This window comes from Rana temporaria, chromosome 10 (assembly GCF_905171775.1).
Source record: "Rana temporaria chromosome 10, aRanTem1.1, whole genome shotgun sequence".
Lineage (NCBI taxonomy): Eukaryota > Metazoa > Chordata > Amphibia > Anura > Ranidae > Rana > Rana temporaria.
Genome location: NC_053498.1, coordinates 100,803,269 through 100,823,743, shown reverse-complemented (window position 1 = coordinate 100,823,743; position 20,475 = coordinate 100,803,269). Strand labels below are relative to the sequence as shown.

The window sequence follows — 20,475 nt, the reverse complement described above, 5'->3', positions numbered from 1 at the left end:
AAAGTCGCAAAATTTTTCCGCAATATAGCGGCCGCGGCATTGGCGTGATTTGATGAAATTTTTGCTGCGATTTCAGGGAATGCCTGTGTAACACACATCAAAGTCGGACCAAAGTAGTGCAGGGGCTACTTTGAAGTCGGCACCACTTGAAGTTGTACTAATACGAGTCTGTTTGTGTCTACACATATACAATATCTCACAGAAGTGAGTACACCCCTCACATTTTTGTAAATATTTTATTATATCTTTTCATGTGACAACACTGAAGAAATTACACTTTGCTACAATGTAAAGAAGTGAGTGTACAGCTTGTATAACAGTGGAAATTTGCTGTCGCCTCAAAATAAATCAACACACAGCCATTAATGTCTAAACCGGTAGCAACAAAATTGAGTACACCCCTAAGTAAAAACTGGCTCTTTTTTTAACATCCTCCAATCCACTGGGATGTTAAGGAATGAGCCTGGATGCCGCCCGAGGTTTGGAGATTTCCATGGGCTTCGTCTGCGCCTGCGCAGTCAGGCAGGGAACCATCTCGATAGGGGAACCTATCGACAAGACACCGGCAGCACTCATGCAGCCCCAGACCATGACACTCCCACCACCATGCTTGACTGTAGGCAAGACACACTTGTCTTTGTTCTCCTCACCTGGTTGCCCCCACACACGCTTGACACCATCTGAACCAAATAAGTTTATCTTGGTCTCATCAGACTACAGGACTTATTTCCATTAATCCATGTCCTTAGTCTGCTTGTCTTCAGCAAACTGTTTGCAGGCTTTCTTGCGCATCATCTTTAGAAGAGGTTTCCTTCTGGGACGACAGCCATGTAGACCAATTTGATGCAGTGTGCGGCGTATGGTTTGAGCACTGACGGGCTGATCCCCCACCACTTCAACCTCTGCAGCAAAGTTGCAGCACTTATACGTCTATTTCCCAAAGACAACCTCTGGATATGACACTGAGCACGTGCACTCAACTTTTTTGGTCGACCATGGCGAGGCCTGTTCTGAGTGAAACCTGTCCTGTTAAACCGCTGTATGGTCTTGGCCATCGTGCTGCAGCTCAGTTTCAGGGTCGTGCCAAACTTCTTACAGTCTAGGCCAATTATTCCAGTCAGTTATTCCAATTCCTGCCAGCCTCTATGTAAGAACAAGATGTACTACACAGTGTGTGTGTGTCTTTTTAATTCTGCAGCTTCAAATTACAGATTTGTGGACTACAGTGAGAGGGGCTGAGTTTGCCCTGTGATGTCAGCCGGGAGTTCACGTAACCGCACATCGGCGTTGTGAAAAAAGGTTTTTAGCTGCAGAATTTTTTAAATAGCACACACTGTGTAGTACATCTTGTTATTTCAGAGGGGCTGGCAGGAACTGGAATCACTAACTTTACTGCCAGGCGAAATAGCGGTGGGGGGGGGGGTCAGAGGACAGAGGAGATGGCTTACACAGAGACTCCCAAGAGGACAGGCAGGGAGGGAGGGGGAGACGAATGACGGAGGCATGTACACTGATCAGCAGCCACGATTACCAAGGTCAGTACACTAAGGGGGACACAGGAACAGACATGATAAACCAGGTATATTATGACATAGAAAGGGACAAATTACTGTACATTGCACAAGCACTATGAAGCTTTAAAGGAACAAGATTTTTTTCTAGGGTTACAAGTTTATGAGACTGTCCTTGAGACTGCTCATACCAACTTCAGCTGAACTTTCTTTTCCTGAAACCCACAGCCCTGATGAAGGGGGAGCTGTTCCCCCCAAACACGCTGGCTTTTGTTTTATCTCCAGAGCCCAGAGTGCTGTCGTATAGGGCTTTGAAAGAGACTGATAACAAGTCAAATTTAAAGAGGCTGTTCAGTGCCTTTTAAAAAAACTTAAAAATTCTGCAGCTATAAATACTCTACAAATACTGTAGCTGGCGACGTTTAATAAAAGAACACCTGTGCAGGGATCCAGAGCTGTCCTCACCCAGGCCAGTTCTCTGCCGGTCTTCAGGTCCCCGACACCCTCATGTTGAGTTCGGGAAGCCGGCTGTGACTCATTGTGACTTCACAGCTGGCTCCCCACTGCGCATGCAGGGATTGTTCTGCAGCCTTCTGGAACCTGTGACATATCCCAAGTGATTGTGGGCAGGGAGGGAGGGGGTAAATTTTCTACTGGGATCGACTGGACGATACCAGTGGAAGTGGGGAGAGGGTACCTGTCAAAACTAGGTACCCCTAAAAAAAAAAAAAAATCATTACTTGCAGGGGGAAGGAGGAAGAAAAGCGTAACTTACGTTTTTCAGTAAAATCCCATTTTAAGTACATACACTAGATGCAAAAAAATAGAGTTTATTTTTTTTATGTCTTTCATATTTACCTACATCTAAAAAAACGGTAACAAGACTAGAGCTGCCCTTCAACCCACTCTGATAAACTGGTTACATTAACTTAACATAGTAACATCTAATATTTACCATATTTTTTTTCAGGTATCGTTCCATCCCCAGGCGTATCACTATTTTCATTTGCATTAATAGTATAACAGGTGCCGTATGTTGGATGATGGAATTGTGTGTAATTTCTGTTGGGAAGATATGTAAATGTAAGAAACAGATATCACACAGCTTCATATACACGTTTTACTTCAAGAACCTGTATAAACATATGCTGAGTCCATACGTATGTACAGTATCTCACAAAAGTGAGTACACCCCTCACATTTTTGTAAATATTTTATTATATTTACAAAAATGTGAGGGGTGTACTCACTTTTGTAAGATACTGTATATATACACAGTGGGCCAGATCCACGAAAGAATTACGCCGGCGTATCTCTTGATACGCCGCGTAATTTCAAATTTCCCGCGTCGTATCTTTGTTTTGTATCTACAAAACAAGATACGACTGCATCTCGGATCGATCCGACAGGCGTACGTTTTAGTATGCCGTCGGATCTTAGGTGCAACTTTTCGGCGGCTGCTAGGTGGCGTTTCCTTCGAATTCCGCGTCGAGTATGCAAATTAGCTTGTTGGCGATCCACGAACGTCCGTCCGGCCGGCACATTTTTTTACGTCGTTTGCGTTCGGGTTTTTCCAGCGTATAGTTACCCCTGCTATTATGAGGCGTACTCAATGTTAAGTATGGCCGTCGTTCCCGCCTCGCATTTTGAATTTTTTACGTCGTTTGCGTAAGTCGTTCGCGAATAGGGATTTGCGTAGAATGACGTCACCGTCTTAAACATTGGCTTGTTCCGGTTTCATTTCTAGCATGCGCACTGGGATACCCCCACGGACGGCGCATGCGCCGTTAAAAAAAAACGTTGTTTACGTCGGGTCACAACGTATTTACATAAAACACTCCCCCATTACATCCATTTGAATTCCCCGCCCTTACGCCGCCAAAGATACACTAGGCCGCCGTAACTTACGGCGCAAATTCTTTGAGGATTCGAAAAAAAAAAAATTACGGCGGCGTAGTGTATCTTAGATACGCTACGCCCGGCGGATATGCGCCGCGCTACGTGGATCTGGCCCAGTATATTTATATACATACACACACACACACAGTATATACACCATATTACCAAACGTATTGGGATGCCTGCATCTAAACGCACATTAAATATAATGGCACCCCAGTCTTAGTCCATAGGGTTCAATATTGAGTTGGCCCAACCTTTGCAGCCATAATAGCTTCAACTCTTCTGGGAAGGCTGTCCACAAGGTTTAGGAGTGTGTCTATGGAAATGGTTGACCATTCTTCCAGAAGCACATCTGTGAGGTCAGGCACTGATGTGGACGAGAAGGCCTGGCTCGCAGTCTCTGCTCTAATTCATCCCAAAGGTGTTCTATTGGGTTGAGGTCAGGACTCTGTATAGACCAGTCAATTTCCACCACCACAAACTCACTCATCCATGTCTTTATAGACCTTTTTTGTGCAAGTATGCGCAGTCGTGTTGGAACAGGAAGGGGCCTTTTTCAGACTTTTCCCACGAGTTGGGAGGATGAAATTGTTCAAAATGTCTTGGTAAGCTGACGCCTTAAGAGTTCCCTTCACTAAAACTAAGGGGCCAAGCCCAACCCCTGAAAAACAACCCCACACCATAATCCCCCCCCCACCAAATGATTTGGACCAGCGCACAAATCAAAGTCCATGAAGACATCGATGAGTGAGTTTTCTGTGGAGGAACTTGACTGGCCTGCACAGAGTCCTAACCTCAACTCAATAGAACACCTTTGGGATGAATTAGAGTGGAGATTGAGAGCCAGGCTTTCTCGTCCAACATTAGTGTCTGACCTCACAAATGCACTTCTGAAAGAATGACCAAACATAGCCATAGACACACTCCTAAACCTTGTGGACACCCTTCCCAGAAGAGTTGGAGCTGTTATAGCTGCATAGGGTGGGCCAACTCAATATTGAAACTTACGGACTAAGACTGGGATGCCAGTATATTTCATGTGCATGTAGAAGCAAGCGTCCCAATGCTTTTGGTAATATAGGCCCGGATTCACAGACAGCGGCGCACATTTATGCCGCCGTAGCGTATCTCCTGTACGCTACGCCGACGCAGCGCAGAGAGGCAAGCATGGAATTCACAAAGCCAATGCTGACTAAACTGCGCTGGGTTTCGAAGGCGTAAGTCGGCATAGGTGAAAGTGGGAGTGAGCCATGCAAACCCATGCAAATGAGGCGTGACCCCATGCAAATGATGGTATGAGAGCCAGACAAGTACGTTGAACAAACTGCGCATGCGTCGTGTCGTGGACGCATCCCCGTGCGCATGCTCATAACCACGTCGGAACAACTACCTAAGATACGCCGGATCACTGCCTACGCCATGAACGTAATCTACGCCCATCCAGACACACGTCTACTGATACGCCAGCCTAACTCTTTCTGAATCTAGCTAATTGTTTCCAGCAAACTTTGAGAATTAGAGAACATATCCTCCCTACGTTGTGGACAAGATGAGAGGGAGAGGTGTTCTGTAGTCCTAGGGTGACAATGCTTTTTCTTTACAGATAAGCATTGTCGCCCTAAAACAGAGTGTGTTACTGGCAGGATCAGCAGGTATAAATAAATGGAAGAAAATGAATGCACCACATATAGAGACTGGTAAGCTGTAATATATTACATTTTTGTTATTGGGGTTAGATTGGATTTAAATAAGAAGCTTAGAAACTAACCTGTCACAAATATGTCCGTTGAATTCACATGTCAAAATAAACTTATCCATGTATTCTTGATCGGAAATTGGCAAAACTGATGGGATTTTGGACATGATATTAATAAAATGGAACTTGTACCACTCACGCAATGCATCCACTCCGGACCAGAAGTATCGGTAGTAGCAATCGCCACCAGTGGAATTGCACTTTTATGGCAAAAAATGAAATAAATGATATGCTTAATATTATGAATAAACTGTATAAAGACTCTAATAATAGGGATATAGTTATAGAGTAGTGAATGTGACGTGTACCAATATTCACTGCAGGTGAATCTTCCTAGTGCCTGTGTTTTAAAGCCCAACTTTAATATTGTCTCTTTCAGTGAGGCTGGACCCATACTGCAAGGGTTACCTGCTCATTTTATCTAGAGAAGAGGAGAAATGCTTTTCATTACCTAATCCTCCGCTCCCCAGGCATGTGGTGCTCTTCAGCTCTCTGGTGGTGGACTGTCCCTCTGTGTCATCATGACCAATGCTATGGACCCTGCATCAGTCTTAATGATGTCAGAATCTTAAAGCGGAGTTCCACCCAAAAGTGGAACTTCCGCTTTAACTACTCCTTGCCCCCTTACATGCCACATTTGGCATGTCATTTTTTTTGATGGGAGTGGGGGCTTCGGTAGGAGTGGGACTTCCTGTCCCACTTCCTCCTTCAACCCAGGGACCGCCTAGGCGAATGAATCCTCCTCTCGCCTTAGGTGGTCCCTCCCTTTAGGCGATCTCCAGGGACATGTGACAGGTCCCAGGAGATCGCCTGTCCATTCATAGAGCGCAGCGCGACTCGTGCATGTGCAGTGAGTGCCCAGCCGTGAAGCCGAAAGCTGTCACGGCACTATGAATGAAGGTGCCCCTGGAGAGGTGGGGGGAGGAGCGGAGCTCTGGGCGGCCGTGTCGCTGGACCGTGGAGCAGGTAAGTGTCTGTTTATTAAAAGTCAGCAGCTACACTTTTTGGGCTGTAACTCCGCTTTAAGCCTCATACACACATCAGACTTCCAATGGACTTTCCCGTGGATTTTGGTCCGAATGGGCATTGGCCGTGAACTTGGTATGCGTACACAGGGCAGGACTTTTTCAGCCAACAAACATGAACGTAGTGACTTAATTGACGTACTACGTGGTTTTTCTGCTCTTTACCGCCACTCTTTGGGCAACTTCTGCTATTGTTGTCTGATCATACAAATATGCATGCTTAGAACCAATGTTAAAATCAACCAACAATAGCAGAAGTTAAGTCTTCACTGCCTTTTCCTTTAGCAGAAATGGTGGTGGCGGCACCACCCAAAAGGCTTGATTGAAAAACTTGCTTGGGTGAAGACCCCGCTGGACAGGTAAGTGTCCTAATATTAAAAGTCTGCAGCTATAGTATTTGTAGCTGCTGACTTTAAACTTTTTTTTTAGAAGCAGCCTGGAGCGCCTCTTTAACCACTTTGTATCTGAGCCATTGTACTTTGACGGCCACAAGGTGGCTCAACAATGCCGTCTATTGATATCCTTGGCTCCTCCGGGCCACTGGGAGGAGCGCAAGCACCGCTGGCGGCTTGCTTGCCCGCCACGTCACTGAGGTAACAAAGCACGTCCCTGGTGGCCGCGATGTCTGCCGGATACCCGCGATCAGCCGTTACACAGCCAAGGACGTGGATCTCTGTGTGTAAACACAGAGATCCACATCCTGTCAGGGAGAGGAGACCGATGCTGTGTCCCTTGTACATAGCGACACAGATCGGTCACCTCCCCCAGTCAGTCCCCTCCCCCCACAGTAAGAATCACTCCTAGGGAACACATGTAACCCTTTCCTCGCCCCCTAGTGTCAACTCCTTCCCTGCCAGTCACATTTATACAGTAATCAGTGCATATTTATAGCACCGATCGCTGTATAAATGTGAATGGTCCCAAAAATGTGTCAAAAGTGTCCGATGTGTCTGCCATAATGTCACAGTCCCAATAAAAATCGCAGATCACCGCCATTACTAGTAAAAAAAAATAATTAAAAAAAACCTCATAATTCTGTCCCCTATTTTTTTAGGCGCTATAACTTTTGCGCAAACCAATCACTATACGCTTATTGCGATTTGTTTACCAAAAATATGTAGACGAATACGTATCGGCCTAAACTGAGAAAATTTTTTTTTTTTTTTTTTTTTTTTAAATGGGATATTTATTATAGCAAAAAGTAAAAAATAGTGGGTTTTTTTTTCAAAATTGTCACGCTTTTTTTGTTTATAGCACAAAAAATAAAAACCGCAGAGATATTCAAATACCACCAAAAGAAAGCTCTATTTGTGGGAAAAAAAGAACGTAAATTTTGTTGGGGAGCCACGTCGCACAACAACGCAATTGTCAGTTAAATCAAAGCAGTGGAGAAAGCTGAAATTTCGCCTGGGCAGGAAGGGGGTATATGTGCCCAGTAAGCAAGTGGTTAAATTGCAGTGATTGATTCACCTGCAGTAAATGTTTGTAAAATGTCAGATACATTGCTTTAAAAATTAACTCTAAAAATAAAAGCTGATTCTTACAAGCTTAAAACCCAATTTGTTCCTCTTTCCGTTGGCCATTTGATTCTGATCCGCTTCCAGTTTTACCAGTTTTATTGAACGGTCTAATTTAAAACTTTCATTTACTTGGCTTGTTAAATTGTCTGTGATATCTTCCAGATCTACAACATCCTCGTCCTGGTTTACTGATAGGGACACATTATATTCATAAAGAGTAAGCAAAGTTTCCTGGGCCAACTGATCCAACTGGTTGAGATATTCATTAACCTGGTCAAACCTAAAGGAAGACATATATCACATGCAAGTTCAACAATAGTCATAAATTCCACCATTCCAATGTGAAAGAGGCAGGCAGCTACAGACACACAGATATTGTTTATATGTTTTTACATACATAATGTACATTTATACATGAATGCAGATACCCATATTGAATTAAACATAACATTTATATATTATGTTAAAGCTGAACTCAGATCAAATTTTTTTCCCCATGCAGTAGGGCTGTGCCCGCATTCATGAGTTAACTGCTTGTTTATGTCTAGAGGTTCGGCGAGCGCTCCAGCTACCCCCCTGTGGTCCAGCGGCCTTGTGCAGTGGACAGTTCCTGATGTCATCATTCCCATAAAACAGCTCTGGGCATGAAGACTTCAGGAACAGTCCACTGCTGAACATGGGGGAGCACCCTTTTCCAGAGGATTGACGAGTCGGGCAAGTATAGGCTCTGTGTTCGCCCCATAGACAAAATAAGCAGTTAACACTCCATGGGAATAAAATGTTTTGCCCAGATTTGGGCTTTAAAGTCCTCTTAGGCCGGGTACACACGAACAAACATGTACGGTGAAAGCGGTCCGTCGGACCGTTTTCACCGTACATGCCTGCCAGAGGGCTTCTGTACGATGGTTGTACACACCATCGTACAGAAGTCCGCGCGTAAACAATACGCGGGGCGTGTCCGCGTCGTCGCCGCGACGATGACGCGGCGATGACGCGGAGACGTGGGCGGGCCTGCCATTTAAAGGCTTCCACGCATGCGTCGAAGTCATTCGACGCATGCGAGGGACGGCGGGCGCCTGGACATGTACGGTAGGTCTGTACTGACGACCGTACATGTCCGAGCGGGCAGGATTCCAGCGGACGGTTTTAAAACACGTCCAGGAATATTTGCCCGCTGGGAAAAGGCCCGGCGGGCAAATGTTTGCTGGAATTCGGCCCGCTCGCGCCCACACACGACCGAACATGTATGCTGAAACTGGCCCGCGGACCAGTTTCAGCATACATGTTTGGTCGTGTGTATGGGGCCTTAAAATAATGTTTCACCTAAAAATAGAGTATGGTGCAAAAGATACCTGATGAGGTTGCTGTACAGACCTGGGATTTTAAGAACATGTTCTGATGTAAGGTAGAACAGAATTAAAGCAAAACTCCAGCCAAAAATAAAGAGATAAAAATAAAAAAATAAAAAAATAAAAAAATAAAATAGCAAATACAGCTTTTGCTGCAATACTCACCTTCAATCTAGAGAGTTTCCACACAATACTTTTCTTCAGCTGTTAGATGTTCTCAGTCTGATGGCCAGCATTATTCAACCTACTTCTGCTGAGCCCATGCCACCCTGGCCCCGTCTCAGCCTGTGACTGGACAGTAATAGAAGAAGCAGCACAGAGAGGAACTTAATCCTCTGCTTTCTCCTCCTATCAGCAAGTTTCTTGTCAGCACCTGGACTAATTGGCTCAAACTGAGCAGTGACGGTTGGTGCTCAAATTTTTTTGGGGGGGGCACAAACAAACTGAAAAAAAAAAAACATCAATTGCAGCCTCACTGTGCCCATCAAACACAGCTACTGAGCCCATCAATTGTCACCACTGTGCCATCAAACGCAGCCACTGTGCCCATCAATTGCCACCAGTTTGCCCCATCAAATGTCGCCAGTTTGCCCCATCAAATGCCGCCAGTTTTCCCCCTCAAATGCCGCCATTATGGTGAGGTATGTCTAGCTGGGTATAACTGAACCACAAGGTCCAGACCTTTAGGAATTTTTCATTGGTATGTTAAGCCATAGCTGTTTTTCATTGACTAGAGTGCCTTGTAACCTGCAAATAAGATCTGCAAAGCTTACAGATAGGGTTTTCCAGGAAACAGTTATTGTTTGCTTGATGGCGTGAGGACAAAAGAGGTTAGCTCACTGTATTGGCATATTGAAAAACGCTTCTATGGAGTCCCTACACACATTAATAGGGAGAATTGTGTTTATTAGGTTATAGATTCTAATCCAGAGACGTGCAGCTAAAGTTCTACTCCACCAATTGGGGTTCCTACCACCTATAGTTTCGGAGATACGGGGCTTCTTGTGCAGCCTGTCAAAAGCTACATACAAAGCGGCCAGTTTAAATACAAGCTTGCACACTGTTTGCAGCAGACTGAGAGGATGAGCTGACAGTGCCTGTGACTACTTGTCAGAGGCACTGAGCTTAATGGACAGTAAAGCACCATTGGTCCAAGCTGTCCAATAAAAATGCTGCAGTGGAGGCTCTCCTCTCCCTGCAGTGTCATAGAAGGGGGCAAGATAGGGTCTATAGATTTGTTCTTAAGTTGAATCTGTTTGCAAGTCAGAACAGGTAAAAAAAAAATTAAGTGTAGCTCCAGCCAAACTATTTCTAAGCAGTAAAACTCTTGTAACGTTTATTTTGCTGTCTGTGCCCCTCTTCAGAAGATTTCACCTCACTTTCTGTCACAATGACAATTGGATTTTGAAAATGTTGTTGTGGAAACAAGGATTGGTGATAAAGCATCAGTGGAGGTACCCTTTTCCCCATAATAACTCTTAGGCCTCGTACACACAACCGTTTTCCGCGACAGAATCCATCAAGAAACTTGGTGGCAGAGCTACAGTCGTGTGTATGTTTTTCATCAAGAAAACTGTCAAGGCTGATTTTCGACGAGAAACACGTTCGTGTGTATGCTTAGAAACCCGCGCATGCTCAGAATAAAGTATGAGACGGGAGCGCACCTTCGGTAAAAGTAGCGTGTGTAATGGAGATAGCACATTTGTCACGCTGTAACAGACTGAAAAGTGCAAATCGTCTCTTACCAAACTTTTACTTAACACGCAGTAACATGAGATTAGCAAAACCAGCCCCAAGAGTTGTGCCAGTGGAATCGAACTTCCCCTGCCGTCGTATGTGTTGTACGTCACCGCGTTTGAGAACAACGAGAGTTTGTCTTGACAGTGTGTACGCAAAGAAAGCTTGTCAAGTTTCTCGACAAGCCTAACAAGGAACTCATCGAGGAAAACAATGTTTCATTTACGACGAGTTCCTCGGTCGTGTGTACGAGGCCTTACAGGAGTGAATTTTCCTTCATAGGCCCCGTACACACGACCAGTTTCCTCGGCAGAATTCAGCTTCCGACCGAGTTTCTGGCTGAATTCTGCCGAGGAAACTGGTCGTGTGTACACTTTCTGCCGAGGAAGCCGACGAGGAGCTCGGCGAGGAAATAGAGAACATGTTCTCTATTTCCTCGTTGTTCTATGGGAGCTCTCGTCCCGCCGAGGTCCTCGGCGGCTTCAGGGCTGAACTGGCCGAGGAACTCGATGTGTTTGGCACGTCGAGTTCCTCGGCCGTGTGTACGAGGCCATAGGGGTCGATTTCCTCTCACTTCCTGTTGTCTCCCTCTGTTTGTAAGTAGGAGTCGTTTGTAAGTCAGATTATTTATCTATTTACTGTGAAATCACAGGTTTGAAGTTATAACTTCAAACTTCAGTAATTTGTCCGTTAAGCCAACTGCTTGAGTATAGATTTTGAAAATGTAGTAAATTACCTTAAAAACAATATATAATAATTATTTGTATATTACTTACTTATAATTAATTTACCATTTGCCACCCAAGCCGACTTCTCTCCTACATGTAAAAATCATAATTTGCTCAGAACCCCCAAACATTATATATATATTTTTAGCAGACACCCTATGGAATAAAATGGTGGTCATTGCAACTTTTTATGTTGCATGGTATTTGTGCAGCAATTTTTCAAACGAATTTTTTTGGGGAAAAAAACTGTTTCATTAAAAAAAAAAAAAAAAAAACACAAAAGTTAGCCCAATTTTTTTATAATGTGAAAGATGATGTTACGCCAAGTAAACAGATACCTAACATGTCACCCTTTAAAATTGTGCACACTCGTGGAATGGTGCCAAACTTTGGTACTTAAAAAACTTAATTGGCGACGCTTAAATTTTTTTTACAGGTTACTTGTTTAGAGTTACAGAGGAGGTCTGGTGCTAGAATTACTGCTCTTGCTCGAACGTTAGCGGCATATGTAACCTGTGTGTATCTGGCTCTGATACTAGCCAGTGCATCATCAGCTACTGACCTCAACGCACATCCCTGTTCTGCTCAAAGGCATGTCTACCATTTACGGAGCATAGGGCCAGATTCACGTAGAATCGCGGCGGCGTAACGTATCGTAGATACGTTACACCGCCGCAAGTTTTCATCGCAAGTGCCTGATTCACAAAGCACTTGCGATGAAAACTACGCCCACGGCCTCCGGCGCAAGGCGGGCCAATTCAAATGGGCGTGTGCCATTTAAATTAGGCGCGCTCCCGCGCCGGACCTACTGCGCATGCTCCGTTTCGCAAATCCCGTCGTGCTTTGCGAGCCGTGATGTCATTTTTTCGACCGGCGACGCGCATAGCGTACTTCCGTATTCCCGGACGTGTTACGCAAACGACGTTCATTTTTAAATTTCGACGCGGGAACGACGGCCATACTTTAGACAGCAATACGTTTGCTGACTAAAGTTAGGGCACCTAAAACGACGACTAAATTTGCGACGGGAAACTAGACTAGCGGCGATGTAGCGAACGCAAAAATCTGTCGTAGATCCGCCGTAACTCCTAATTTGCATACCCGACGCTGGTTTACGACACAAACTCCCCCCAGCGGCGGCCGCGGTACTGCATCCTAAGATCCGACAGTGTAAAACAATTACACCTGTCGGATCTTAGGGATATCTATGCGTAACTGATTCTATGAATCAGTCGCATAGATAGAAACAGAGATACGACGGCGTATCAGGAGAAACGGCGTCGTATCCCCTTTGTGAATCTGGCCCATAGTTCCCTCGTGTTGGCAGTCACAAAACCATAGACAAGAGTAATTAGGTAATCTCTAAACTGGCAAATATTCACACAGGAGTACAGCATACACATTTAATGAGCTAATATACCAATCATACCCTCCCCTTTCCAGATTTCAGATATGAGAGCAGATTTTACTATGCATCATTTACTCTGTTTCTAATAACTCAAATAAAATACCTGTAGGGGTTCAGATTGCAAATGGTCACGGCAGGAAAATTGCTTTTCTTGGTCTGTAAATTTATGGCCAGTTTTGTGGGATAGGACCAATACTGGGTGAAGGTGTCTCCAAACTGAAAATACATTGTTGCGAAAGCACTAATGTAAAGAAGAACCCAAAAGCCAGTTTTCATTTTATTCCTCCTAGAGCAGTTCAGCCTGATGGTGCCATGAATGGTGGTGTTGTCACAGAAGAATTCAAATAGCTCTGTGAAGGATTCATAAAAATCAAACCATCCTTCTTCAGTCTTCTCTGTTTCTTCCATATTCAGGAATTGTTCTGTTTATTAAAGGGAACATGTTAAAATCCACTGCATGGGTTATATAACTGTATTTATTATTTTACTGAAATCTTTATTTTACATATACACATTTAAAGGGGTTGTAAAGGAATATTTTTTTCCCTAAATAGCTTCCTTTACCTTAGTGCTTTCTTCACTTACCTCATCCTTCCATTTTGCTTTTAAATGTCCTTATTTCTTCTGAGAAATCCTCACTTCCTGTTCTTCTGTCTGTAACTACACACCGTAATGCGAGACTTTCTCCCTGGTGTGGAGAAAGCCTCTTGAGGGGGCAAGCAGGCAAGTCAGGACACTCTCTACTTTGCAGATAGAGAAAGGAGCTGTGTGTTAGTGGGCGTCCTGACACTCCTGCTCGCCCCCTCAAGAGGCTTTCTCCACACCAGGGAGAAAGTCTCACATTATGGTGTGTAGTTACAGACAGAAGAACAGGAAGTGAGCATTTCTCAGAAGAAATAAGGACATTTAAAAGCAAAATCGAAGGATGAGGTAAGTGAAGGACTGCACTAAGGTAAAGGAAGCTATTTAGGGGAAAAAAAAAATCCTTTACAAACCCTTTAAGATACGTTTTTTCCATGATAGTCTCTCTACTGAGCATGGTGGGCTTTCTAACAAGCCCATCACTTATTTTTGCCTTTTTTTAACAGCTTATGAAGCTTGAAAACTCAGATGAGTACAATGGGCCAGATTCACGTACAATTGCGCCGGGGAAACGTAAGCCATTTAAGTTACACCGCCGTAAGTTTTCAGGTTTAGTGCTCGATCCACAAAGCACTTACCTGGAAACTTGCGGCGGTGTATCGTAAATGCGTCCGGCGCAAGGCGGGCCAAATAGAATGGGGCGAGTACCATTTAAATTAGGCACGCTCCCGCGCCGGATGTACTGCGCATGCTCCCGTCGCAAATTTCCCAACGTGCTTTGCGCGAAATTACGACGCGCCGACATTTGTGTATCGCGACATGAAAAAAGGTTTACGCCAGGAAAAATAAAAGATTTAAAAAAAATTCAAAAGCGACACGGGAAAGACAGGCATACTTTAACATGGTGGAGTACTTTTACACCATGTTAAAGGTGTCCTATCTTTGCGACGGAAATCTAACACTCGCGACGACGGGAAAAAGCTTTGTGGATCGCCGTAACTCCTAATTTGCATACCCGACGCTGGTTTACGACGCAAACTCCCCCCAGCGGCGGCCGCGGTACTGCATCCTAAGATCCGACAGTGTAAAACTATTACACCTGTCGGATCTTAGGGATATCTATGCGTAACTGATTCTATGAATCAGTCGCATAGATAGAAACAGAGATACGACGGCGTATCAGGAGAAACGCCGACGTATCCCTTTTGTGAATCTGGCCCAATATCTGCAAGAAGAAGAGCAAGCTTGTGTGTCTGAATCTTTCAGTTATGAATGTAACTAGATATCCTACTACTGAGATGAACACACCTATTTGTGCCTTTGGAGTAAGAGGGTAGCCATGTTGGCACTGGCCATCTAAAAGTAAGCAATAATGAGTCTAGAAAAAATGCATCCCAGCCCATTAATTTTTCCATCCAGGCAAAAGGATCTTCCCGAGTCTTATAGGTTCCTGCAACCAAAAGTTGGTTGAACAGACATTTTAATGCCCCTAAGCACCTGTAGCCTCAATCCAACACCTAGCCCTAACTCTCAATAGTTCAGCCACAATCCAGAAGTGCTACTATCAAACTAATAAGTATGCGGTCATATCATCTCAACCCCATTTATACTATCTCTGTGAAAATCCAATGCATCAAATCTGTGCCATAATATATCAAAGAGGAAAGTTGGGTCACCAATGTACAGTGAGTGCAAAATAATTTCCCCAAAAAAGACAATATAAGGTAAAATTGTAGTAGACTTTATTTATAATCCATCAATACATAAAAAAAATCCATCATGTAAAAGGATTGACGCATTTCAGCCCCAAACTCTGGGCCTTAGTCATATGACTAAGGTCCGGAGTGTTTGAGGCTGAAACACGTCAATATGTTTACATAATGGATTCTTTTATGACTTGATGTACTATAAATAAAGTCTGCTACAATTTTACCTTATGTTGTGTCAGTGCTGGACTGAGGACTCCTACTTTCTTCATGGCAATCTACAGAATTTACAGTGTATGCCCTGGCATAGACCATTCAGCATTATTCCATAGACATTAAATAGGCTTACAGCACAGCGGATTTTTCTTTTACTTATTGGTCCCAAAACGCTGGTACAGAACTATCTCCAGCAAAAATACATTACTGTCCCCTTTAGTTTCTTTAACCTCCCTGGCGGTATGATTCTTTCAGAAAAAACATGCTGAAAGCGGTACCATTATTTGCAAGGAAATTTGGCGTTTTATATTGTAGGCCTGTAATTTTTAGAAATAACTCACTTAAATCTGACCAAACAAGCTTCTAATAGGCATCCCGGGTATGACATTTTTTTAAAAACAAAATTATAAATTATAATATAATAAATAACTATAAATAATTATAACAAATAATAATATAATTATAATAAAAATTATTCAATAATGTAATCAAATCAAAATCACTGAAATTTGCTCAGTTGCAGAATTGTCGTTGTCATTATTTTTTTTTTTTTATGACAAATTTCCCCACAAATCGCTATCGCACAATTCTGCAAGTGATTATAATTTATTATCGCTGTTTTTTAGCTGATCTAAAACTATTTTTGACATAAAGGGACACTTTTGGTTGCTATGGACAATCTACAGTTTGCAGGGAGAAAAAAAGGTTTTTATTATATAAAATGACATGCAGAACACTGGGCAGACCACTAGGGACAAGGGGGGTGTGTTTTTTTTACATACAGTACTGTAATCTATAATATTACAGTATACTGTATGTAATGTGTTTGTTTACCTTTTTAAATTTGGCGCCGTTCTCCGTCCTCGTGCGTCGTAACGTCGCAGGGAACGGAGATCGGCGGCACAGGAGGACGCTCTGTGAATCGAGCGAGGTCCCGCTCGCTCACACAGCGCGGTGGCATCGCTGGATCCAGGGACAAGGTAAGTAAAACTCCCTGTACATCCAGCGAGGCAAGCCCGAGTCTGACTCTGGGTTACCGATCCTAGCCCAAAAATCTCACCCCGAGTCAGACTCGGGAACACCGCCCAGGAGGTTAAACCATAAAGTAATCTCACTAGAACAAGGGCACATGTGCATGTCAGCATTGCATGTATATACAGTATAATGAATATCCTTTAGGAAAAAAACGCAGTATAAGTGTACATTATATTATATGATATTTTATATATTTTATACTTTATAATATTTTATACTTATATAATATTATAAGTGTCTTTTCTTGCTTTATGTCACTGTTTTTAATAGACATATGCACACTGAAATATTTCGTTTCAGAATTTCGTTTTCGTCCGAAAAGTACATTTATTTAGTTACTCCCGAAAATTCGTTTTTATTTATTTTGTTTTTCGTTAGAAATTGCATTAGTCTGAAAATCTGAATGAATTAAGGTCAAATCTGTCATTGAAGGCTCATGGTGTCTGTCGAATGTTCAAAGAAGATTCGACGAGCAGCGAAACTGTACAACGCTGCAATCGTACATTTCCGGTCGAAAGTTCCGCCTACAAGCTAGCTATAGTAGAATTCTAATGTTGTATGACTAGAAATAATTATATTTATTAATTATTATTACTAGTCAACCAACATTAGAATTTTTCTATAGCCTATGGGCCGAGCAATTTGACCGGGAAATATACGATTGCGGCGTCGTACAGTTTAGCTGCTCCTTCGAATCTTCTTAGAACTTTCGACAGACACCATAAGCCTTCAATGACAGATTTGACGTTTGTATGTTTTTCGATGCTTTGTCGAATCTTTGTCGTTCATGTTGAATTGTCAAGTTAGTTCTAGCTATTTTACTGCTCCTCCTCTTTGGTTACAATCAGCCAATAACATTCATCATCATCATTATTTTTATTTTACTTCCCCCACCCAATTCCAGCAGTGATTTTTTCTCTCTATAATGTCAAATCTTTTCTCTCTATAATGTCGAATCTTTCCTCTCAATAATGTCGAATCTTTTCTCTCTATGTCAAATCTTTTCTCTCTATGTAGAATAATCTTGGACTAATAGGCACATTCGACCACAGATTCGATAGACACAGAGAGGGTTATTTACTAAAAGCAACTCCACTTTGCACTACAAGTGCACTTGGAAGTGCAGTCGCTGTAGATCTGAGAAAAAGATCTGAAATGAAGGGAAGCTCTGCTGATTTTATCATCTAATCATGTGCAAGCAAAAATGCTGTTTTTTATTTTCCTTGCATGTCCCCCTCGGATCTACAGAGACTGCGCTTCCAAGTGCACCTGTAGTGCAAAATGGATTTTCCTTTCGTAAATAACCCCCAGATTGTTGTTGTCAGCGTCATGTCGAATCTCCTATCTATATCGAACTGTTGTTGCAACAAAAACGAAAATAAAGCATTTATTTATGTCGGATCTTTCCGTTTTCGTATTCTGCGCATTCGTTTTTTGTTTGTTAAAACCATAATGAAAATACCTGAAATTCAATGAAAATGCATTCCTGAGAAAATGAATGCACATGTCTACTGTTTTATTATATTTGTTTATTCTTTCCTATCTCTCTGATCCAACTAATATATTTCATTCAATATTTTCTCAGATCAGTTTCACACCTTATAATTACATCTACAAAACAATCTTTATGTAACAAATAACCTTCATTTTATTATGAGATGCTCCTGGGAATAATTGTTTTGTATATTTAATTACTGAGCAGAACATTTCAGAGTGCAATTATAGGACCAGAGTGCAATTATAGGATCAGAGTACAATTGTTGCACCTTTATCCTCAACCCAACTCCAAGTCCTATGCCTTAATTGTCAGGGCCCATATGTACATCAATATGGTACAGATATGATTAATACCTTAAAGCAAAATTACTTTTTTTATATATACTTTCATATAGTATTTTCAATCTTTACATCACTGTTTTTTTTTTTTTTTATTTCACTACATCACTGTTTTATTTAAAGTGTATTGGTTTCTATCTGTCTGATCCATCTGATATATTTAATGAAATAGGTTCTAATATCATTTGCACATCATAGCTGTATAAAATAATCTTTATGTAACAAATAACCTACATTTTATTTTGAGAGGCTCCTGAATCACTGCTTGGGATATTTAATTACTGAGAAGCACATTTCAGGACCAGTAACAGCAATACACATATAAGCTTATTCAATGTATGTAAAGCATACATCAGACCAGTCTCTGTGACTTTTTATAGGACATAATATTGAGTAATGTTAAAAAGGAATACTAAAACTTTTTGTACCACTTTTTTGTACCTAATAAACAAGTTTGTAAACAAAAAATAAAAAGCAATACTAATACTATGACTTAATAGCTTCTTATCTTTATAAACAAACAAATTATTACATATATATTACGTATTATTATAGCATATTTAGGTAACAGTGTCATCTTACCCCCAGCTGTACTTTCTTTAGGTGCTGACTCTGTGAAGCTCAGGGAGATTGTCAAGCATTACCAGTCTGATCTGCTTTATAAAGGCTGGAGGAAGAATGCTTCATAGAGGAAGCTGGATAGACTTCCTTATACTGGACCGATGAACCCTTCTATCTGATTACCATATTAATGAACACACATGATAATAAAAATTAAAGCCATACTTAAAGCGGGAGTTCACCCAAAATTTTTTTTTAACATTAGATTTAGTCTAATTAAGGGGAGCAGAAACGGGTATTTTTTTTAAATCAATGCCGTACTTACCGTTTTAGAGATCGATGTTCTCCCGCCGTTTCCGGGTATGATCTTCGGGACTGGGCATATACAGCGCGTCATCAGGTGCCGAAAGAAGCCGAACGTTCGGCTACTTTCAGAAACTCGTGACGCGCTGGATGCGACCGTCGGAAGCCTGTCGGAAGGCTGTCAATCAAATAGGAACGCCCAGTCCCGCAGCCCATACCCGGAAGCGGCGGGAGAACATCTATCTCTACAACGGTAAGTACGGCATTGATTTAAAAAAAAATACCCGTTTCTGCTCCCCTTAATTAACCTAAATCTAATGTTAACATTTTTTATTTTGGGTGAACCTCCACTTTAAGGAATATATAAAAGGCACAAATTAATGCAATCAGTGACAATAAATGATATGCCAATTCTCCAAAAACAATCTATACACACAAACCTGGCCTTGTGATCTATTTCTCATGAAATCGTTTTTTCCTGTGCTTTACTTCCTCCTTGCAATGTCCTTTGTGGGAGCCAAACCTCTCCATTTCTTCGTCACTTCCATTAGCTTGGAAAATGCAGTGCATGTTAGGCTTTATGTACACAGGACATTGTTCAACCTCTCTTGAACAATTTAACTTGACAGCTAGAAATGGGTGTAAAAAAAAGGGCCATTTAGCCGCATTTACATGCCGCGGTTAGGTCTAGAAGCGTTTGGAATTTATTTTATTTTTTTGGGGGTTAAAATGAAAAACATCTGTAAACGGAACGCTGCCAAGAGTGAGTTACCGTGTTTAGCCACGTTTAGCCGCGTTTGGCGCTTGAAATGCCTCTAAACACAGCTTCTGAACGCATTTTTTTGGGTTCCAGAAAAAGGCATTTTTTTTTCCGAACGCTTCTAGACGCAAATGCGTCTAAATGCGGCTAAACGCCCGTTTTTAGATGCCGGTTTCTAGCTGTCAAGTTAAATCGTTCAGGAGAGGTTGAACAACGTCCTGTGTACATGAAGCCCTAGTTGTTAGTTGTGGTTATATCCACTGCTCTAAGCACACTACAAATCCCATAGTCCAGGGGTCTCCAATCTTTCAGTTTACTGTCCTTCAGACTTTAGGGGGCCTGGACTGTGCCCAATGGAAGTAAATAATGCCCGATCTTTGGTGTCAGTGGAAGGAATAGTGCCCCATTTTTGTTGTTATTGGAAGGAATCATGCCCACTGTTGGTGTCAGTGGAATGAATAAGGCCCACTGTTGGTGTCAGTGGAAGGAATAGTGCCCCACTGTTGGTGTCAGTGGCAGGAATAATGCCTCAAGGGGCCA

At 42.4% G+C, this 20,475-nt stretch overlaps 1 protein-coding gene across 1 annotated transcript in view; it reads right to left on the bottom strand.

Moving 5' to 3' along the window:
* SCNN1D (sodium channel epithelial 1 subunit delta) overlaps positions 1 to 18,969 on the bottom strand; it is a 34,454-nt gene extending 15,485 nt beyond the window's left edge. Inside the window, exons 1-5 of the mRNA XM_040325842.1 lie at positions 18,894 to 18,969; positions 13,040 to 13,358; positions 7,739 to 7,994; positions 5,182 to 5,369; positions 2,467 to 2,573 (exon numbers count right to left, since the gene is read on the bottom strand). Coding sequence (XP_040181776.1) covers positions 2,467 to 2,573; positions 5,182 to 5,369; positions 7,739 to 7,994; positions 13,040 to 13,344 — 856 coding nt within the window. The 5' untranslated portion in view covers positions 13,345 to 13,358; positions 18,894 to 18,969. The remainder of the gene's footprint in view (positions 1 to 2,466; positions 2,574 to 5,181; positions 5,370 to 7,738; positions 7,995 to 13,039; positions 13,359 to 18,893) is intronic.
* Positions 18,970 to 20,475: the final 1,506 nt, after the last annotated feature.